The sequence below is a fragment of the Erythrolamprus reginae genome, chromosome 1 (genome assembly GCF_031021105.1).
Source record: "Erythrolamprus reginae isolate rEryReg1 chromosome 1, rEryReg1.hap1, whole genome shotgun sequence".
NCBI lineage: Eukaryota > Metazoa > Chordata > Lepidosauria > Squamata > Dipsadidae > Erythrolamprus > Erythrolamprus reginae.
The window spans coordinates 375084050-375107135 of NC_091950.1; the positions used below are offsets into that span (position 1 = coordinate 375084050).

Below are 23086 nucleotides of genomic sequence, written 5' to 3' on the forward strand. Positions count from 1 at the left end.
TACGAACAGAAACAGACTCGAAGTTATGATTTTTTTTTGCCCAGAAAACAATTAGCCACCACCCCAAAAATATTTTTTGATGATCAGCATTGTTAAATTGAGTAAATGAATGCCTAAGATTTTAAAGAATATTTCGGATTTGGAGGATAAAAAAATAAAAAGTGAAAATGGTTGCAAGCAGCCGAGGGGGGGGGGAGGCCTTATTTCTGATATTAAAAAACCAATAAGAATCATTTTTTTCAGTTCCTTTATATTTTTCTTATATTCAGAAATGTTCAAGCTACCAATCCCACACCAACTTTAGTAAAATAGAATGCATTTTGCAAGCAAAACTATCCATAAATTGAAAAAAAAATCACAAAAACGGGGGGGGCGTGCATTATATCCGCAAAATAAACCAATAAGATTTACTTTTTTCATTTCAATTTTCATATCATTGTGTGCAGAAATGTTCAGACTACTTTCCAAGTGAAAAAAGTTTTCAAATTGACCAAACATAAGCACTTCAAATGAAGAGTTTTCGGTCCGGGTCGTATGTGACCCGAACAGAAGATTTGTAACTTTTTTTGCCCAGCAAAAACTAAGCCCCCCACCCCCCAAAAAAAATTCTCATAGAGAGAACCCCTGAAATGATGAAAAGTCATGAAATTTCAAGTTTCAGATATGCAGGGAAAATTTTTTACAGGGACTCAAACTTGGCTTCGGGTCGCATACGACCCGAACAGAACAGCAGGGTTTAAGTGAATCTTGACTATGCAAAAGCTAATTACATGATCCCAGGACATTGCAATCATCATAAACGTCAGTTGCCAAGCATCTGAATTTTGATAATTTGACCATGAAGATGCTACATAAATCACTTCTTTCAGTAATGTTGTAGTTTTCAATGATCACTAAATGAACTATTGCAAGTTGAGGCCTACTGTATAAAGAATCACACAAAAAAAAGATCCCATCCAATTAAAACAGAATAAAAATACCAGAGGATTATCTCCATGAAATGATGAAATAAATCTACAACATGGAACTTTATATTCTGATGTCATGCTTATTTATATCCCAATTCCCTCACGAGTCAGTAATAACAATAGTGCTTCTATCTGTCATTTCTCTGATAATTTCCAAATAGTACACATTAACATTATCTCTGCATTAGGGGATTGTTATTTAATTTATGATTGTTCACTATCTATGGCCCACTTGTTTGAAATGAACCACCAAAAAAGAAATAAATATTGACGCCAGGCCCTGTAATCATGCAAAATCTGAGGAATAGTTTCTCACATAAGCCAGCATTGCAGAGATGCTGTTAAAGGGTTGCATGTCACATTAATCAAAGTACTAGTATGTACTAAACTTCATTCCTTGCATATAAGCGACCAGCTAGGATTTGTTATAGCTTAGCAAATTATGAAATGTTTGGAACCAGGTTTACAGCTGTCTTCCAAATTATGTCTAAATGCATTCTTTTCAAAGGTCAAGGAGCATGCTGCTTTCTGCTCTCAAGTAAATTTACTTTAGAAGATGTCAAGCAGTTTCAGCTCAAGCAGTATATAGTCCTCAATTCATGACAGTTGTTACTTGTTTCTTAACTATTCAGAGTAATGATAGCTTCCAAAAAAGTCAATTACAACCTACATTTGAACTTAACAACTGCCCCCCATGGTCATATGATCGCAATTGGCTTATTGATAAAACATTTGGCAACCATCTTATGTTTACAACTGGTTGCAGCCTCCTGTAGTCATGTGATCACGATTTGGGTAGGGTTTTTTGATGATTTTCAGCAAAAAACAAAGACTTAGGACTATGATGATTCTACTCACAACAGTAATAAAGTGGTCGTAAAATCAGGTCTGGTCATGTGATGAGTCCGGATTACAACAATTTATGGGAATTCCAATCCCAATTGGAATTGGAGCCGCCCAGAGTCCTCAGAGAGGGACGGCATACAAATCCAATTAAACTAATTGAGGTTGCAAATCAAGAATTATCTGTGAATCTGTACTCACAGATACATTGAATACATGTATTCAAAACAAAAAGAGGCAGTATAGTCCTAAGTATCACTTGAGGCAATTACTTTTTCTTTTTTTAAAAGGCATATTGAAAAGGAAACATCTATTTTAAGCACACAGGCTCAGGGAACTTATTCAGCTTCTTTTAAGCCATTGAGCCTAAAGATGTTTCTGCTGTCATGTGGCCAGCATGACATCACATCACAGCATAAAATATACAGCGAAACATGGAATGTTGTTACTCCACTAACACAGTAATTGCAAATTCATCAAAGTATGGAATGCAGATGGAGAAAAAAGTGACATCATAATTTAAAAATGGTATTAGGACTAAATCATGCATGGGATAAAAAAGATGGATAGAGAAAAATTATTTTCTCTATCACACAATATTAGGGCGAGTACCTAGGACGAGGGAGTACTTTCTTACCATAGGTAAGAAATATTTCCCTTTATTTGTCCTCACTTTCTTACCATAGTGAGGACAAATAAAGGGAAATATTTCTTCACCCAGAGTCTCGTTGGTTTATGGAATTGACTTCAAGGCAGGATTAGACAAATTCGTGGATGCCAAGTGTATCGGTGGTTATTGAAAGGGATGTCCATGTGCCGCCTCTATGTTGGTTGAGGCAGGCAGGATTCCATTGGGTACCATTGGTTGGGGGTCAAGGGAAAGGGAGGGTTTTGCCTTCTCTTTCTGCTCAAGATCCCCATGTACAATTGGTGGGCCACTGTGTGACACAGAATGCTCGACTCAATGGGCTTTGGCCTGATTCAGCATGGCTCTTCTTATGTTCTTATGACTATGTTGCCCATCACACTAGCTGTGGTCCTTTTTTTTGGCTCCATACAAGTTATCCTTACTCAGCAGCTGCAATTGGTTCATGATTCAATCATTAAGCAAAGCAGTCATTAAGTGAAACATCACATGATCTTTAATTTTCCTTTGCTTTGCAGTGTTGGAAACATACAACCCCTAAACAGCAAGCAGAGTCCAAATGGCAGAGGAGGTTTCCAGAACTTGACTCATGAAGAAGCCAGGTAAAAGGAAAGCTTATAGCTCTTTCCTCTGTTCTTTGAAATGTTCACCTTGGGGCGGGGATAATTAGCAAGAAGAGAATTAATATCTGTATACATTCAGAGATTACCTCAGAATAATCAGATATGCAATGAGAAATAGAAATTGAAAAGAATGTGGTAGTGCTCAAGACTGCAAAACCCCCAGCCACTTAAGAGGCAACAAAAGCCTTTAGCATGAAACTCATTAAGAGTCCTGTTATTGTCAGACACAGTCTCAATTGGCTTGGAGGTTGTGATCAACTAATTAAGACCACACTGCTGAGCTTGTTAACCTGTGTGGTTAGCACTTTTTAGGGATATGCTGCAGCACAAAAGAAAGTAGCTCAGGAATAGATAACCTCTTTAGGCAATCTCTCAGCTCTTTGGAGGGCAAGGAGAAAAAAAGGGATCAGGTACAAGACAACAGCTACTAACATGTGACTGAGAGATGCTGCAAAGGCTATAAATGCAGGCATTGGTCAAAGATAATGGCTGCTGTCTGAAGCATTCCCTAAATGAAGATTAGCTATTCAGGAATCTACTATTATCTGTAAATTATGTCTTGTGGCTGGTTGTTATTGTTTGTCCAATTCTTCGTGAATCCATGGACCAGTGGAACACAGCACACCAGCCCCCCCATGTCTTCCACTGTCTACTGGAGTTTGCCCCAAATGTTTCATGGGTACTATATTTGAATCTACTCAATGATGTACAGCATATATACATGTAACATGATGTACAAGAGGAAATCTTAATTGTTTTGAGATTTATGTATGTTTTTACTAAATAACTGAAAAACAGCAAAGGGATCTTCAAATGAAAATACGTAGTTTTAATTCTATCATATCAGAAGACTTTATCATTTACATTTGTAAAAAGAGTTTCACATATCAAGTTCTTGGATTGTTTCGATTTAGGTAAATAAAGGTTTATATCTTGCTTAGGACTTGGTATCTAACCGTTTGTCATTAGATCTGAAGAGAAAGAAAAATACTGCCAGGCAATTACTTGCATGTAATTAATGTAGGAGTGCTGATAACATTATCATGAAGCTGCAGTATCTGTAACAAACCTCAGTGATGTTAAAATGATATTGTGTCATAATGCAATTTCATCATTTGTATCATAACCTCTGATGCAACTACACATCTTGTCATTTTTCTCCCCATATCACTCAATTCCTATGCCTTTGAACTCTTCTTAGTTCTATGATTCTGGTCTAATGTCTTCCGCCAACAAAAATGGAGAATATAAGCAAGAATTACAGGGTTTTTTTTAATACAAATTATTCCACAAACTTGGCATTAAAAACTTTAAAAGGATCATAAGGGAATATCCATAACTCTCAATCACACAACAATCACTCAGAGAGCAGTGAAAATGTTAAGCAAATGTGCCTGGCTCCAAACAAGGTGGAAAATTTATTTCAGAGCCAAACTAACATTTCACTGGTCTACAAATGTATTGTTTTCACATTATAGTTGAGAAAGACTATTATCAGGTTTCAAAATAAAAGTTTATATCAGGCTGAATTTTAGGGAGTTGCTTAGTAAGCTGAAATTCATTCAACAGTCTTCTTGCAGTACGGTTGACTCAATTTTTCGAGGTGAACTAGCTTAATTCATCATATCTGAGGAGAGGCTTCCTACAATTATATTACAATGTCAATTTTCTTGCCTAAAATTAAAGTATTTAACTCTAATTTGATAATCATACCCGTACATGTAATTGTATACTAATAGTACCATTATTGGGACATGGTGGCTCAGTAGCTACGATGTTGAACTTGTCAATCAGAAGGTCGGCAGTTCAGTGGTTTGAATCACTGGCGTCAGGTAACAGAGTGAGTTCTCTTACTTGTCCCAGTTTCTGCCAACCCAACAGTTCAAAAGCACTTAAAAATGCAAGTAGAAAAATAGTGATCACTTCTGTGGGAAGGTAATAGCGCTCCGTAAGCCTTTGGTGTTTAGTCATGCCAGCCACATGACCACAGAGATGTCTTCGGACAATGCTGGTCTTTGACTTAGAAACATTGATGAGCATTGCCCCCAAACTGGAAAAAACTAGCATGTATGTGCAGGGAAGTCTTTACCTTTACTTTAGTACCATCGTAGAAATAAAAATAATTATCAAAATGTTCAATAGTGAAGAAATGGAAAGGAAAAAGCAAAATAGCATTTATCAATGTTTGCAGGATTAGGCTGCTTTTGATGTAATGCAAAAACACCCAGCATCAATGGTGCAAGTTCTGTTTATTTTGGCGAGTCATGCAATATCACAACATATGTAGTAGAAAGGGGTGGGGCTTGCATAAAATCAACACAATGCTGGGATTTTTTTTGGTCTAATCCTTTTTGCCTCTCCTGTGGGACACTTGTACAATACTTGTATTCCTTAAACTACTTCGGAGTATTCTTTTCCAATTCTGAACGTATTCATTTGCACTAGCCAAACAGATACCTTATTTATGAATGAAGAGATGTTGGCTGAGTCCATTCAAGATCACATTGAAACAAACAACATAATTAGTAGAATTTTGGATGAAAGTGCACAGAGAAGAGGAACCTAAGTGAAAGGACCCTGAAGATCCTAACAGCTTTTGTCTCTGCACGTAAAATAGTCAAACTCAGAAAAAAACCCAAACTAGTGTTACTGAAGCAGGCTGAATGTTTCAGACCTTGACAAAATATACCATACTTGCCACTATGATGCTTAACCAATAGATCACGTATAATGAAGGGGAAAGCATTAATGATGTTTTATTTCAGTATGCATTTTATTTCCCTCTTCCTTTTTTAATGAAACCAGGATTACTTCATTAAAAATCCTATTTGCCATTCTGTTACTCACATATGAATTAATGAAACATAAAAATGATTCTTCCCAAATCTAACCCAAATCTAACAGATCTACTAGTAAATCCGCTGGTAGTACAGAGATACGCATAAGAAAACCCCAAACTATAAAATGCCATTCAAGCAAGTTCCAACACCAATGTAGTATTCAGGTTACGTACGTGACATCTAGTGCCAGCCAAAATATTTTGATGCCTGAGGCAGAAAATTGGCAAAGTACAAATTAGAGCAGAATCAAATCTTAGTGCAACCTTGGCCAAAAATAATACTACTATTTCTGCCAATGGGAATGTGTATAGTAATAGGTGCCTCAATATTCTGAGAAATAAAGTTATAGGTTCAAAAAATGTCATCCCATGATCTGTTTATAAGCAACTTAGAAATTTCTGGATGAAATCAAACTAACTAAGCCAAGAAAATAGCATCACTTTGCATTTATTAGCTAATTTAGGTAGTGGAAAGGACTCTTTAAAACAAACAAAATTATGAAAAATTACATTTAAAAATATACTATGTAGTGTTAAAATAAGAGAACAATCTAGTTGTTTCATTAAATTTGGGCAGTGAAGTTCTTCATGAGGAAAAAAAAAAGCAATGATTTACACTGTCATCAATTATATAGTGAGATTTCTGCATATTACACAGAAATCAAACTACAGTATACCAGAACTTGGAGGATCAGAGATTGAGAGCCACCTGCTTAAGCTTTGTATGTCACTTGACAAGATGTTAGTTTCACATAACTAGACAAAAGCAGAAGTGTTCAACTAGCTATCAAAATCATATAAACATATAATGGGACCTATGGGACTACAAAGGTATAAAAAAGCCTTAATTGATTCTAAATGACAGTTTCTGTAAGTCAAGAAATTAATATAAATGTTTCATGTGGTTAACCATGAAATCAATCTGAGGTTTTCATGAAGGACTTTCTGTGGGGCTGAAAGATCAAAAAGATTAGGAGTGTCAAGTCATTTAGTTATGCAAAATAGAAATATATTTTCAAGCATAATATCCATTCAAAATACTGAAGCTACATTTAAACAATGGATATGATATCAAGGCAATCATTACTGTAAAACTGTCCATTGTGCACTACAACGTATCTCTCTTCTATTTACATACATATTCTTCTTGTTAGTTCTCAGGATAACCACAATCCAAAAAAAGTTTGAAATATGTCTACATTACTACTCTCATAAAGATTGTCATCATAATAAATGCTTTAGTAAAATTCTGGTTAATTTTAATAAATGTTGCACTGGCAATATTTAAACATCTATTTAACATAGCGTTCTGCCAAGCATAATTAACTTAAAGAGGTTATTTCTAGCTTTATCTTCTCTATTGCAATAATCCCTTCCTGATCTGCCAATCTCTAAATCACTTTTGTGCAGGGTATCTTGAATTAAAAACATTTGCACTGTATAATATATAAACTTGTGTCAAGTGAGGAATTTCCTGGAAAGATGAGGAAATGGTCCTTGAAATACTTCTGAAATACTTCCAATCTCATGCAACAGAAATGCAAAAGATAATATGCAATCATCCCACTACCATTAAAAACTACAATCATGGCAAAAATTAGAATTGGAATATACACCCTATGTCAACAATTTTGGAGACATGCGAGCATTTATATTTTATTTTGAAAGTAGCTGAGGATTTCATTGATATGGTGATACCAATATAGTGGGGGGGAAATGAAGTTCCCACATATGAGATAGTTTATTTTTTTTAAGTGTTTTGTTTCCTCCCACTCACCCCAACAGAAAAACCAACACTGTGTTGTTGCGGAGAAGCACAGGTGTTCCACACACATGCAAGGCATTGCTAATACAAGCTCAGAAAACCCAATAGGAAAGCAGCAAAACCTATTTGTGCTAAACTTACAAAAAAGAAAATCAACATGTTATCCATTATAACCAATCTCTCAATGTAACAAATAATACCAGTATATAGTCCACAATGCGATTAGGAATGTGACAAGAAAGAATGGCTGGAGGTATGCAAGTAACTTGGAGAAAACAGAGGGCAGGAATCTTTCAACATTCTTAGCATAATGAATTGCTAAACACATATGGGCAACAGTCGCATTAATCGGAGGCAACACACTGAACAGCTGCTGGAATTTGATGCCACAGTAATCTGAGAAATGAAGCTGAACTCTTCATGAATTGCATACTTGCTTTTACCAACCCTTACAGGTTATTTACATCCTTTTAATCTCATAAACATACTTTAATTAAAATTTAGGGGACATTAAAAGCAGTTTTTTAAATATTCACAAAATATTATTTATATTTAATAAATGTTGCTTTAAAGTTCCTATCAGGAAACAGATTCTTCCATTCAACCAAATAACACACTAAGAACCAAAATTATGGTGAAGCGATTTAGAAACACAGGAAACTAAATGTAAAAATTATTTTAAACACATTTGACTCATTTCAAAGATAGCATGAAAAGCATAGAATCAATATGAAACTAGCCTACTATATTAGAAAGCCCTTTATATCATATAGGTCTAAGAGATAAAATTCTTAGAATATACGCATATCATACGGAGAGGGGTGGCATACAAATCTAATAAATAAATCTAATAAATAAATAAAGTGATCTGTTTGAACAATATTGTGAATGAATCAATGTCTTAAAAAAACAAAATGCTCCTATAACAGCTACCCTGGCATTCAGCTGTTCTGGAAGAAAAGGGTTTTGGCGGTTTGTTTTTGCTTATATTCTACTCATAATATTACAATGATTCTGAAAATGTACACAATATTTTGAAATTCCAGGAAATGCTATTAAAAGCTCATGTTTTTTGTCAGAGCAGTAGGAATTAGCATCCTCTACAGCGCTACTGTATTTGAAGCAGATTCTTTATCACAAATATAAAGATAATGCAAAGAAATAAAAATTATAACCAGACAAATATTATTTGTTCAAATATTGTTCTTTTGTTTCTTTCCAAGGATTCTTTTATTACAGGTATGGCCACAAGTACTTCATTTCACATTAATCTATATACTACTAAAACTCTCACGTATGTAACTTTTAACTGAGTGAAAAAGTACACCAGATTTTTAAACCAAGGTTATCTCAAATGGGCTAACTTATACAGAATATGCTCAAAATCCATTACCCATAATTCCCATGCAATGCCAAATTTCCATTTGGCAAATTTTATTAAAATTTTATGACATAATTAAAAATAATATATTTCCTGTAGTCAACTCCTGAAATTTTGACTGTGCTATACCCACAAAAATAGCCTAACATGGGCTGTTTTTCAAGACAGATATATCTCTAAATATCTCCCTAAACTTTTAAGAATTTCTCAGATACATTATAAGTTCTGCCACTGTTGAAGGCATTGAGAAAATCTAGTAAGGAAATATCTTTGTAACGATGACCCAAGGGTCACAGATTATCTAGTTATCATATAAATGTACTGGGTGTATTAATCTCTTCAACTATTCAAAGGGGTTTGAATGTTGGCTGAAGGTTGAAATATTTTACTATGTAACACTGTTGGTGTAGCAAATAGCTGATTATTATACTGAATTTGAAAATTACATTGTACAAAAAAGCATAATTATGAGGTTTCCATAATCAAGCACAAATGCTAGCTATACGTATTTACTTTTTGTTCACTTTTAAGTCATCATTAAGCATCTAAATCATTTCAAAAACTTGAGAAACTGGAGCATTATCTTCTTTATAGAATGAAAATCCTAGGTTAAGAATCTAATTATATTGTTTCACAAGTCAATTAGTCGAAGTAGATCAGCTGAGATAAACAGGTAAAATAAATTACCCACTTTTTCTTTTATCCCTTCTCATTTTTCACCTCTACAAAACAATTCAAGAAACTGAGAGTTGGCACAGAGGTTATTCTACTACCCACAAAGCAAGTATGTTTGTGCTTCCAATTGTCAACAAAGACTGGATTGGAGTCAGAAGGACCTCTAGTGAATTTCAGGAAGTGTAGCAACAGCAACTCGGGAAAGAAAAAGGAAAATCTTGCCACAACTTTCCTTTATGCAAGTCATAGCCTATTCAAACCAGAAGCAATTACAGTACTTCAAACTGCAAAAATGTTTTTAAAAAAATAGAAGCAGAACTATGATGAAAAAACATGTACAGTATTACAAAAGGATTATCTATAATGCAAAAACCATTTGGGTGTAAATTTTTCACCAACTTTAAATCTATGCCAATACTTTGGTCATTGATCAAGGGTGTTCACAGAACTGAATGCTGACAAAATACATAAAATAACATTGTATCTTTTATATTTTTCATGGCCCTTGTATCATAAAAAGTTCAGTGCCAATTTTTTGAAGAATATAATCTGTAGTCACCAGATATTTAGGCAATCTACAGAAATAAGAACATGCAAATAGTGTGCATCTCAGCTGTTTTTTAAAAAACAAGATATCCTTTCCCTTGTTTATCACATATGAAGTATTAGATATAATTTGGCATAAACAGTATGTCATTTTGATATGAAGATTGCCCCTTCTGTGAAAGTAGGTATTCTTTTTAGTGAGCTTGTTAAACTTACAATAATCTCAGAAAACCAACCAACCACGCAGCAATACAAAACACAAACTTCCTTTTTTGTCTCAATTTACACCTTCAGCATAATTATACTTATTCTTTCTTGTGTCATTTCAAATGACTTTTCAATATTCAATTGACTCATTTATATCTCAATATCATCATTGTGAATAACTATTTCCTATTAAAAATAGGAAAGCCGCCCCGAGTCTGCGGAGAGGGGTGGCATACAAATCTAATTAATAATAATAATAATAATAATAATAATAATAATAATAATAATAATATGTTTACATTTAAAACAATTCAAATGTAAGGTCAGTTTTACCTGAAATATGAAAATATTACATAAGCTGTACAATGTAAATAAACCTCCATCATTTTAAACTCAGATGTAAACTTTGTCTGAAGTTGAAAGGAAAAGGTGATATTCAGAACTTTTCTTTTAAAAATTGATACAAGAATATTTTTATTTAAACTCATTGTAAATGAACATGATTAAAATTCATAATCCCTATTATTTAAGTGTAAGAAGATATGCACTTAACTTAGCTAGTTAATTCTAAATGGTTTATTTATACTGCAGGTTACAAATAATAAACTGTGTTTAAGGTATCACAAGTCATTTGTTGAAGGTTTTCCATTAAAAAAAAGATAACTTTAAAAAAAATATTACATTAAAATAACAAAAAAAAATCAAGTTGTTGATTTAAAAGGCAGAAAAAACCCTAAGAACTGGCTCTGAGTAATAAAACTACATATAAAAGAGCAAATATGTCATTTTGTACTTCTAAGCTATCTCCTTTGAGGTTTTTAAAAAACCACACTGTAAGACTTGACAATCTTCACAAATCACTAGACTATGGTAAATTTGCACAGCTTATAGTAATCATTAGTTTGAAATTATTTAGTTAATTTTTGAATTTCATAAAAAGATGCAATTATTTTTCAGTTAATGTTTTCACAACTCAATTGCCCATATACATTTTTAAACAAATTTGTAAACTAAAACATCAATTTGCTAGAATCTATGTCCCACATACGTCTTATATATTCTATAAATCATATATTGAAAGAAAACCATTTTCTTGGTCTGCTGAACTTTTAACAAACACTAATTTTTGTTCTACACTATTTCTAGAATATCTGCAGAAGGTGGGCTTGACATCACAGAAGTCCTCATATCTCCCAAGTAGTTCTCTGAAACTATGTTTGGGTTCTATTCTAGAGGAGTCCCTTAATTTATCAAGAATATCAAACTCTTCAACTTAGAAAATAAACTCTTACATCCTTAAAAATCCTATGTGTACTGTCCATAGCACAGTGATTGTGAACCTTTTTCCCCCTCAGGTGCCAAAAGAGTGTGCATGTGCGCTATCACGCATGTGTGAGTGCCCACATCCGTAATTCAATGCCTGGGAAGGTCAAAAACAGTTCCCTCTCCACGACCCCCGGAAGCCCTCTGGAGGCTGGAAATGGGCATTTCCCAACTTCTGGTGGTCCCAGTAGGCTTGTGTTTTGCTCTCCACAGGCTCCAAAGGCTTCTCTGGAGCCAGGGATGATAAAAATGCCCTCCCCCAACCCCCAGGCTCTCTGGAAGCCAAAAATGCCCTCCCAGAGCCTCTGTGCGAGCCAAAAATCAGCTGACTGGCACACGCATGCACATTGGAGCTAACCTAGTTCAACAGCTCATGTGCCAGCAGATATGCCTCCAGTTGCCACCTATGGCACCCATGCCATAGGTTCGTCATCACTGCCATAGCATTTATCCTATTGAACTTAACAACCCTAGCATCTGTAAAATGGGTAAGATCATTTTTCATTAAACAAAATCTGAGCCCATTTGTACAGTACAATCATAGAACTATGGAGTTCAAAACATTAATGTGGTTCAACGCTCCCTAATGTGGTGGAAACCCAATTAGACCATCCATGAGGGTGATTCATCCTGGCGTAAAAAAACCACACTACCATAAGTAAATCACCATATTTTTCGGAGTTTAAGATGGACTCTCCCCCAAAAAGTGGGTGAAAGTGTATCATAGATTGAATATGGGTGTTTTTGTCCTCCCGAATTCTCCACATGTGGTGTTTTTGCCCTTCCTGGCCCCCAGAAGCACTCTGCAGATCCCATTTTTGGGCTCTCAAGACCTCCATGTGTTGCATTTTCGTTTTCCCAGGCCCCCAGAAGTACTCTACAGTGCTCTGCATGTGCAATTTTTGCCCCAAATTGTCCTGTTTTTGGCCTCCCCAGCCCTCCGCACATCAGGTTTTCACCTTCCCAGGCTCCCAGAAGCACTCTGCAGCAGGGGTGGGCAGCAGGCAGGACGGGGTGGAATGCAGTTCCACCGGCAAAAATGAAGCTGCATGCAGAGCTCCAGCAACTTCCTGGATTACCGGTCGCAGCTCGGCTCTCCTTTTTCCCCCTGCTGCTGCTGCTGTGTGCGCCTCACTTTTTTCCTCTTTCCTCCTTCCTGGCCTCAGACAAGCTTCCCTGTCTCCTGCCCGGCTCCCTTCCAGCCTCATGCGGCCACCTTCCAAGGCCAGGAGAGCCGCACCATGCTGAAGCAGTCTGGTCTTCAGTCTTTTTCCCTTCGCGAAGCCCTTACTCTGCCCACAGCTAAGAGGAAAAGGCATCGTGCAGCAGTAACAGTTCACTTGAACGATAATGATTGTTCAAACCACTCCCACCTGGTCATAAGGCCGGAAAGCCACTCCTACCCAGTCACATGACCATCAAGCCACACCCACAAAATAAGCCACACCCAGTGTGGCAGTAAAAATTTTGGCTGCCCATTACTGCTCTGCAGGCCCAAAACGGGCATGTTTTTGGCAAAAATGGGCCATGTGGAGCACTGTAGTGCGCTTCTGGGGGCCTGGGAGGGTGAAAATGTGACACGCGGATGGAGTGGGAATTGAAAGACGGGCACAATGGAACATGTGGAGCACTGCAGAGCAGTGTTCCCTCTAATTTTTTTGGGGGGGGCGCAGAAAAGTATAGTGTCTGAGCGGCAGTCCCTTCGGGACTGGGCGGCACAGAAATAATAAATAAACAAACAAACAAACAAACAAACAAATAAAAAACCCACCCTGTTTTGCCTCAGAGAATTTCAAAATAAAATACTGTACTGTGTGTCTATACCAGTGAGCTCATAATAGGGCAACTCTATCAATATCAAAATGCCACTTAAATAGTTGAGCTAGTTTCAAACTAGATTTAGATTTTCTTTCTCTCTTCCTTACTCCCATTCTTTTTCTTTCTCTTTTCCTTCCTCTCTTTTTTCTATCTGTTTCTCTCTCTTCCTCTCTCTCTCCTTCCCTCTCACTCTTTGCCTCTCGGCTTCTGGGCAGGTTTGGAAAACTCTGAGTTGATGATGATTTTTAAGTGAGCGATTGCTCACTGCTCAGCTTAGAGGGAACTATGCTGCAGAGTGCTTCTGGGGACTGTGGAGGGTGAAAACGATGCCAAAAACTATTTTTCTTGTTTTCCTCCTGTATATTTAGGTGCATCTTATAATCCGGTGTGTTTTATAGTCTGAAAAATATGGTACTTCTTTCTTCCTGGCAGGGTCCACTTTTTTCAGATCAACTGAGTGCTGATAGGATCAACAGAGAAAGGAACTGATTTTCTCCTGAGTTTGTCACCTGAGGCAGACGTAAGAGTACTGGAGGGACTGATCTGAAATCATCCAGATAACTTTCACATCTAAGGCAGAATCAGAACTCATAGCTGCCTGATCTGGTATCTTAACCACCAGACTAAACTGATTCTCCAAAGTGACTATTCCACCATCAAAAAGACTTTTCCTTATATTAAAATAAGTACAGTGAACCCTCGAGTTTCGCGTCCTCAAGGATCGCGAAAGGGCTATTTCGCTAGTTTGCAACCCGGAAGTAAACTCCACCATCTGCGCATGCGTGCCCTTCCACGCATGCGTAGATGGTGGAGTTTCCCCGCCGGGCAGAGGCTTCCCTGGGTCTTCCCCCTCTTGCCCCGTAAGACCCCAGCGGCGGTGGGCTGGAGCGAGAGCTTGGGGCACCCTAGCTCCACTTCCCAGCTGGGAAGCGGAGCCGGCAACAGCGTGGGCGGGCGGGCGGCGCGCGCCAGCTTGGGGCAGCCTAGCTCCGCTCCCCAGCTGGGAAGCGGATCTAGGGAGTCCCCACGGCGCGCGCGTTGCTGGGGAAAGCGCGCGCGCTTGGGAACATCCCAGCTTCGCTCCCAGCTGGGGAGCGGATCTAGGGAGTCCCCACGGCGCGCGCGTTGCTGGGGAAAGCGCGCGCGCTTGGGAACATCCCAGCTTCGCTCCCAGCTGGGGAGCGGATCTAGGGAGTCCCCACCGCGCGCGCGTTGCTGGGGAAAGCGCGCGCGCTTGGGAACATCCCAGCTTCGCTCCCAGCTGGGGAGCGGATCTAGGGAGTCCCCACGGCGCGCGCGTTGCTGGGGAAAGCGCGCGCGCTTGGGAACATCCCAGCTTCGCTCCCAGCTGGGGAGCGGATCTAGGGAGTCCCCACCGCGCGCGCGTTGCTGGGGAAAGCGCGCGCGCTTGGGAACATCCCAGCTTCGCTCCCAGCTGGGGAGCGGATCTAGGGAGTCCCCACGGCGCGCGCGTTGCTGGGGAAAGCGCGCGCGCTTGGGAACATCCCAGCTTCGCTCCCAGCTGGGGAGCGGATCTAGGGAGTCCCCACCGCGCGCGCGTTGCTGGGGAAAGCGCGCGCGCTTGGGAACATCCCAGCTTCGCTCCCAGCTGGGGAGCGGATCTAGGGAGTCCCCACCGCGCGCGCGTTGCTGGGGAAAGCGCGCGCGCTTGGGAACATCCCAGCTTCGCTCCCAGCTGGGGAGCGGATCTAGGGAGTCCCCACCGCGCGCGCGTTGCTGGGGAAAGCTTTCCCCAGCAACGCGCGCGCGGTGGGGACTCCCTAGATCCGCTCCCCAGCTGGGAGCGAAGCTGGGATGTTCCCAAGCGCGCGCGCTTTCCCCAGCAACGCGCGCGCGGTGGGGACTCCCTAGATCCGCTCCCCAGCTGGGAGCGAAGCTGGGATGTTCCCAAGCGCGCGCGCTTTCCCCAGCAACGCGCGCGCCGTGGGGACTCCCTAGATCCGCTCCCCAGCTGGGGAGCGAAGCTGGGATGTTCCCAAGCGCGCGCGCTTTCCCCAGCAACGCGCGCGCGGTGGGGACTCCCTAGATCCGCTTCCCAGCTGGGGAGCGAAGCTGGGATGTTCCCAAGCGCGCGCGCTTTCCCCAGCAACGCGCGCGCGGTGGGGACTCCCTAGATCCGCTTCCCAGCTGGGGAGCGAAGCTGGGATGTTCCCAAGCGAGCGGGCACCCAGGGAAGCCGTTGCGCGAGCAACGGGGTGGGCGGGCGAAGGGCGGGCGGCAGTAGAAGCAAAAACACCATCTGCGCAAGCGCAGATGGTGTTTTTACTTCCGCACCGCTACTTCGCTAAAAATCGATCATCGCGTGGGGTCCTGGAACGGAACCCTCGCGATGATCGAGGGTTCACTGTATCTACAATTACTTTTGGATCTAGTTTCTGTGGGAATGAAAATTAATTCCTGACCTGCTTCTTTATAGTACCTTTTTATGTACCTGAACAAAACTGAAGAATAACTATAACATTTAAGCAACAAAGAAGATAACATGGCATTGATGATACCTGCTCTAAAATTGGATTTTTCTCCTTAAGAGGTTGGATAAATCTATCTTCTACATGACTATTTAATATATTTTCATTTAATAGCAGGATTTAAAACAATACGCCATATTTTCTTCTGTTGCTTGTGCATATTATATAAAATCCCAACTCCTAGGAACAGGGCAATAAATACAATAATACAATCATTTCTAGTAGAACGACTGGCTTAACCAATTCAATACAAGTAGGCTGCTGAAAATACTCAGTAATGTACATATTTGACCTCCAATAACATGCAATGCCCCTTTTCTACTTGTTAACTTCATTCTTTACTACTGTTGCCATCTCTCCCCAAACAAAGCTCCTCTGTTTTAACAGCTGTAGGCAGAGATTCAGTAAGTGTAATTTTCCCCATTACTGCACTTCCTCACCAGAAAAAGCAATATTTTAAAAATGCTACAAAACCTTTATAATTAACTGCTGTACTACATGTTATGTGAAATAGAAAAAAAATTCTCTCATTTTACAGTTTACATATTGTGTGTGTATGTACACACACATATGCACGCACAAAATTATCACCATTTACCACCTAATCAATAGGCTGTACAATTTCCTGAGATGCATTCAATATTCTATTCTTTCAGCCATGCCAGACAAATTAAGCCCCAACAGAATCTATTTTAAAAACCAAGGGATTTTTTTTCCTCTCTAGATTCTGATTGGTTGAATTTTCAGGAAGTACCTTCAGTTTCCATGGTAAAAAGTGGAAGGTAAACATGCCTGCAATATAAGGCTAAGATGCCTAAGCCACTTTAAAAAGGATATATGCTCTCGGGAGTATACTGGCTTAAGTGCATATCTGTGCAAAGTAGCTTCTCTTACTCCTGGTTTAGCGCTATATAAACATTGCACTCAAAGCAGGAAATCAGCTATGCTGAACCACAGGGAATAGGATGCACCACAACACATCATGCACATATACCGCAAATGGGAATCAAGTAGGAACATACTTGAATCTATTTGCAAAACACCTAATTATGTTAACCTTTTAATTTTTCATTAGACAAGATCTCTTCTTAAAAGACTATTGGGCTGGACCATAACAAAAATGCTATTTTCCTAAAAGAGTTTGTGTGCCTTATGAGGTTATTACATGATCTAAAGATACTTAGCAAACAAAATTAAATATTTTCATTTTCAAAAAAATATATAACCAATTTATTTATTTCAAAAGGAGAGGAAGCTTGGTGCAGTGGTTCAGCATCCCATTCAGGAACTATGTATTGTACAGAAACTATATATTGTATCTGAAAGCACACATCCACATTTTTTTCAGGAAAAAGAAATATAAAGCTTTTGATCACTGCCTACTTAAACAAAATCTTCATTATGGTAAAAGAAAATTTAGAACTGTTATTCCACACACCTCTACTCAAATTATACAAAAATGTTCCGAAAACCAATTATCTCTCAGAAACCAAATAAAGCTCATTTTAACTAGCATGGAGGAAAGTGGAATGAGTGGGATTCAAAATCTCTACATGGCAGATATATCCTATGTTTTTAAATGACACAAAGAAAGGACCAAGAACTTCATTGGACATTTTGGTTATAGTCCTCATATACAGCCAAACTATAGGGATCATAAACACATTGCTTCCCATTTCTCCTAGTTTTCAGTAAGGGCACAGGAGGCCTACTCTAGATAATAGCATTGACACTCAACACTATACACCCTAAGATGGAAATGCTTTTTGGCATCAATGGAAACTCCCATCCTGGGATAACAACTGTGAGACTGTGATCTTCACTTGTAATAAAGGAGTAAAGATTTAGAATCAATTTCTGAGTATTCTATGGTCCTAATCCTTGACTATTATCTCCATTCTGCTATTTCATTTTCAAACACATACACTGCAAATGTAGTGTATGTACATGCAGTAATACAATTTAGATCTTACTTTTTACAAACCCACAAATATTTAAAACACTTTCCAAACAAAGGACGTTATTATATTTTTAATAAGCTATAAACCAATTTCTGGTTTATTTGAATTTTCTTTTTTTCTTTTTTTCTATATTACAAAAAGTTATCCTTATGAAAATTTATCTTTATTTTCATTCTAATTACTTTCATTTTGTCAAAACATTTCATTTTACCTGCTGATCTTTACAAAGAACACCATAAATTAGTCAGTACTCTTATCCTTAGTCATCATTATGAAAGCGTTAGCTGAAAAAATTTCAAATGCTAGAATTTATTACATTTGTATCCACCTTTCCTTCAAAAAGCTTCATATTCTTTTTTTTTAATTCCCCTATTTTTATACCTACACAGTAAGCTTAAACTGAAAGGAAATGATGAAATCAGGATCACCAAATGAGCTTGAAAGTTGGGTAGGGATTTGAACCTGGATCTCCCCTATCCAACATTTTAATCAGTATGTCTCACCTTGAACTGGAGTTCTAGTACTACAAATTATTTCTTAGACCTAAGCTCCAAACCACAAACACAGCTTCAAAGGGGAGTAGGAAGTGTTGACTGCATTTCAAAGATGAGTTTAAAAGTTTCTTACCATGCTCTTGCTTACCCATTGCACTTAGATAATGATTGATAGCTTGACACGGAGGACTTGGAGTCTGTGTTGCTTTGTCACAATTCATAGGTGCAGGACTCCTGTCGATGTCAAAAGAGAAATACCCACTGGAGGATCTGGACAGCAGTGGGGATCTTCTGACAAACATGAATAGCGGGGATCTGGTAGCAAATGGACTGGGACTGGAGGGTGGTGCCAGTGGTCCCTGAGGGCTACCGGGTGATGAACTGTCCCGTTCACCCAAATGATTACCTTGATATTCAGTTTGTAAGGAGGTAGGGGCCCCAGGCCGAAGGTGATGAGGCTGAGCTGGCCTTTCAGCAGGCTGCAATTGTCCACCTTCTCTCTCACATTCAGAATTTAAATCAGAAGATTGTTTTGCCATTTGGCCTTTCTTTTTTCCCCAACCCTGGAAGGGGGGAAAAAGGGAGGGGGGGAAAGATAAAAAACATCTCAAATTACACAAAGTTCATTCAAACTTGATAACAGGGATGATGACTTACTTGCAATAGATAGAAATCACTATCAACACATTAGCAATGCAAATTTGGTGACACTTTAACAGTCACCACAGGATTTCAAATCTATTAATTAACCTTCTTTCCTGGGGTCTAGTAACAGATAAAGGTGTTTTGCTATATCCAACAATCCAATATCTCTCAGGGGGTAAAAATGCTTGTTGAAAAGAAAAGGAAACAGTAACAAAAGTTTTCTAAAACAAAGTCTAGGGGCCAACTAAAGCAATATTCCAGGTCTGATCTTTGGGGAAGGAAGGGCAAAAGGAGCCAACTGACTTTGTCTTCTTTTCTTAAAGGGGGGAGGGGTGATGGTGAGATATTTAAGCTCAGGATCCGCACCCTCCAGCCCTCCAAGTTCTTTATACAGGAGGCTCAGATACAGTGTTGAAATGTTAGAAGTAGATGCGGTGATTGTGCAGGACGGGGAAGTCGGCCAGGCTCTCGCTCCATTGTTCTATCGAATATGCTGATCGCAGCAAGTCTGGAAGGTTTGGCAAGAGCAATCAGTTGTAAAAGTGCGTCACAATAGTTTGTACACTGCAAGGGCTCCTCTGTTCACTCCACCTCCCCTCATCCTTCTACAGCCACGATCGGATCCTTTCTACGCGGCACGCGAGGAAAAACCTCTCACTTGGCACCTTTCGACAACCCACGCTCTTTTAAATGAGTTTTATTGTTCAGCGGGCGGCGAAATCGAGAGCAAATAAAAGGCGACGAGCGAGAAACGACAGGTCATCCCCCAGGGCGCAAGAGGGTCGCAGCCTGCCTCCCACCTACCCCCGCTCCAACTCACCTTTTATTTACTTTTTGTTTCAACGCCCGTGTCCGGCGCCTGGACTAGGCGCTCACGCAAAGCAACAACAACAACAGGTTGTAGAAACGGCCCAGCATCCAACCACCAAGTTGGGGAACCATCGCAAAAGCAGGGAACAAAAAAAAGGTGATGGGGTGCGAGGGGAGGGGGGAGCCGAGACTTGAAAACAAACCCAAGGCCGAGTCACCCCATTCGCCTCAGGAAAGCCCCTCCCTCGCTGCTAGCTGAACGACACCGGGGAGGGAGGGGAGGAGAGCTGCGGTCGGAGCCGCGCGAGAGAGACAGGTCGCTTCCCACCGAAAGCCCAACAAAGGGAGCGCGAGTGCAAGGCAGGAGAGAATAACAGAGCCAGCGAGAGACACGCAAAGGGGGAGGGGGCAGCTGGAGGAGAGGGGTGGAGACACGGACTCACACCAAAATACAGCCCGCCCACCCCCCGCGCGCGCCAACCCCCTCCCCTTTTCTCCCGCCGGCCGCACTTACGCGTCAGGGCTCCTGAATCCTCAGAGGCGAAGGCGGACGCCGAGAGCGGCTGCAGAGCGACACGCTCGCGCGCCTTTCGGGGGTTGCTTGGCGGTTGGCCGCGCGGACCGAGCGGCAGCCAACCGAGCGAGGGCAAAGATTCCCCGCGCTCTGCCTCTGGCAGGGGGGGGGGGAGAGAAAGCCCTCCCCGTCGCCAATTAAAAAAATAATAATAAGGCAGCCGGGCCAATCCGGGCGCGTCAGAGGCGGCGCGGCTCCGCCCACAGCGCGAGGGCACTGTTTACATTTATATGCTCGGGGTGGAGGGAAGGCACACATACACACACGCGCGCGGCCTGCCACAACCCCTGTGCTGCGCTGCGGCCCGCCCTGCTCCTTTCCCTCCTCAATGTCCTCAGGAGCTTCCTGAAGCCGCCGCGGTGAGGGCGGCGGCGGCCGTGACCGAGAGAGGCTGCCGACCTGAGAGCAGCCACGCTAGAGTTCTGCTTCGCGTTCTCTCTATGGACGCCCACCTTCCCGCTTCTCAAAACGTGCCAGCAACAACGGAGAAGAATCCGAGAGGGCTGACAACTGGCCAGACCGTTTCCGTAGAGAAAACTGTTTTTCGCTTGACAAAAGCAGAGAGGCAGCCGCACCCCGCGATATTTGTTACTCCCGCACACACAAAAAACAAGCTTCATAAAAAAATAAAAATAAACCACTAGACTCCGCCTCCTCCCTGGTTTAGAAGCTTCACACCCCAAGATGATTCATTCTGTCCAGGGAGAGAATTCTAGCCTTGAGGAAGAGATTAGACATGACCAATGAACATGATTTGTATTTAGATGACTATCACCTACAGATAGGCAAGAGCTTGTTACAATAAAAGCACAATGCAAAATAGTCGGGAGCAAAGGCATCAGAGGCCAAAACTATCAGGATAATGAGATGCAATCTTAGCAATAGCATTTACATTTATATACCACTTCACAGTGCTTTACAGATCTCTTAGCGCAGTGGTTCTCGACCTGGGGATCGGGACCCCTTTGGGGGTCGAACAATCATTTCACAGGGGTCGTCTAAGATCATGGGAAAAGACAAATTTCCCACGGTGTTAGGAACTAAAACCTCTGTTCAGCTGCCTTGGAATATATTTTTACAATCTGACCTGTCAGGTGTTTACAGTGAGCGTGTCCCTCTGACATTCCTGCCAATCAGTTGGGAGAATTGGTGTTAGACTTATGGTTGGGGGTCACCACAACATGAGGAACTGTATTAAGGGGTCGCAGCATTAGAAAGGTTGAGAACCACTGTCTTAGCGGTTTACAGAGAGTAATCATATTTTCCCCAACAATCTGGGTCCTCATTTTACCGACCTTGGAAGGATAGAAGGCTGAGTAAACCTTGAACCTACTGAGATTTGATCTGCCAAATGTCAGGCTTGAGGGTCGAAGCAGGAGGAGTTCAACACAGAACTCGAGCAGCAATGATGGTACCCTCACCAAATAGTGCCCTTGCCTATCACCTTCCCGGCATCAGCTAAACACAGCACCAGAATTTTTGTCTCCTCCGCATTTCTTAATAACCATGATCTTCATTGCAGAATATACTGTATTGGAAAAAATTCCAACCAAGATCTAATGATGGTTTTAAGGCATTACATATTAGCATCAGTACTTTGAGGTAGGTTCCAAAATAGACATTAGAGGCAGATCACTGAGAATGTGATTTTGACTATGCAGTACCAAACCATAACTAGGTCTTCTGCACAAGCTGAAGCCTCCAAAACATTGAGGTGCCCCATAACAAAGCGGGACTGAGTATGTATTTATCAAATTTCTATGCTGCCTGACTCCCAATGATTGGGAGGCTTACAGCAACCAAGACAAGAAAATTACAATAAAGCCAATTAAAAAGAGGGAAAGATAAAGGAAAGCAAGTTTCCCTGTCCCTTGCCAAAGGCCTGGGTTAAAAAAAGGATCTTCACAATCCTAAGCACCAGAAGAGTGGGGGTTATCTGGATTTCAGGATAGCCTCATTTCACAGGGTAGGCACTGCTACAAAGAGGTCCTTATTAGATGACATTGCTTAATCAAAGGAAATTGAAGCATACCAATCCTACTCAACTGAACTGACCAGCAGTATGATGGGAGATAGTGATCCCTCAAATAACCAGACCCTGTGACACGTAGGGCTTTAAAGATTATGACCAGCATCTTGAATCACAGTCATAAAAAACTGACCGCCAACATGGGTCACAAAACTGGGATGTTGATGTGCTGCTGTGATCTGGACCAGTTGTAGCCTCTGAATGTTTTTCAGCAGCAGCCCTAAGCAGTAATCAAGCCATGAGGTGACCAGAGCAAATGTGACTGTCTGAAAAGTATCCAATCTAAAAAATGGTACAAATGATATATCACATTAAGTAAGTTGTATAATGAAGGCCTTCCTAGCCACCTGCTCATTGTTCAGCAGATATGAGTCCAGGCCAGTCCCCAGATTTTGCATTGTTTTTAAATGGGAAAATGTAACCTACTGTGCAAATAGAACAAACTCCAGA

At 40.5% G+C, this 23086-nt stretch overlaps 1 protein-coding gene across 5 annotated transcripts in view; it reads right to left on the reverse strand.

Moving 5' to 3' along the window:
* The window catches only part of BCL2L11 (BCL2 like 11), a 48019-nt gene that overhangs the window by 21474 nt on the left and 3459 nt on the right, over positions 1-23086 (reverse strand). For 2 of the 5 annotated variants that reach the window (XM_070734646.1, XM_070734642.1), the window contains exon 2: positions 18712-19141. In XM_070734646.1, the coding sequence (XP_070590747.1) occupies positions 18712-19141 (430 nt within the window). Of the gene's footprint in view, positions 1-18711; positions 19142-20043; positions 20382-20547; positions 20724-23086 lie in introns of those variants that run through there. The other 3 variants (XM_070734645.1, XM_070734644.1, XM_070734643.1) reach the window with 3 other exon arrangements.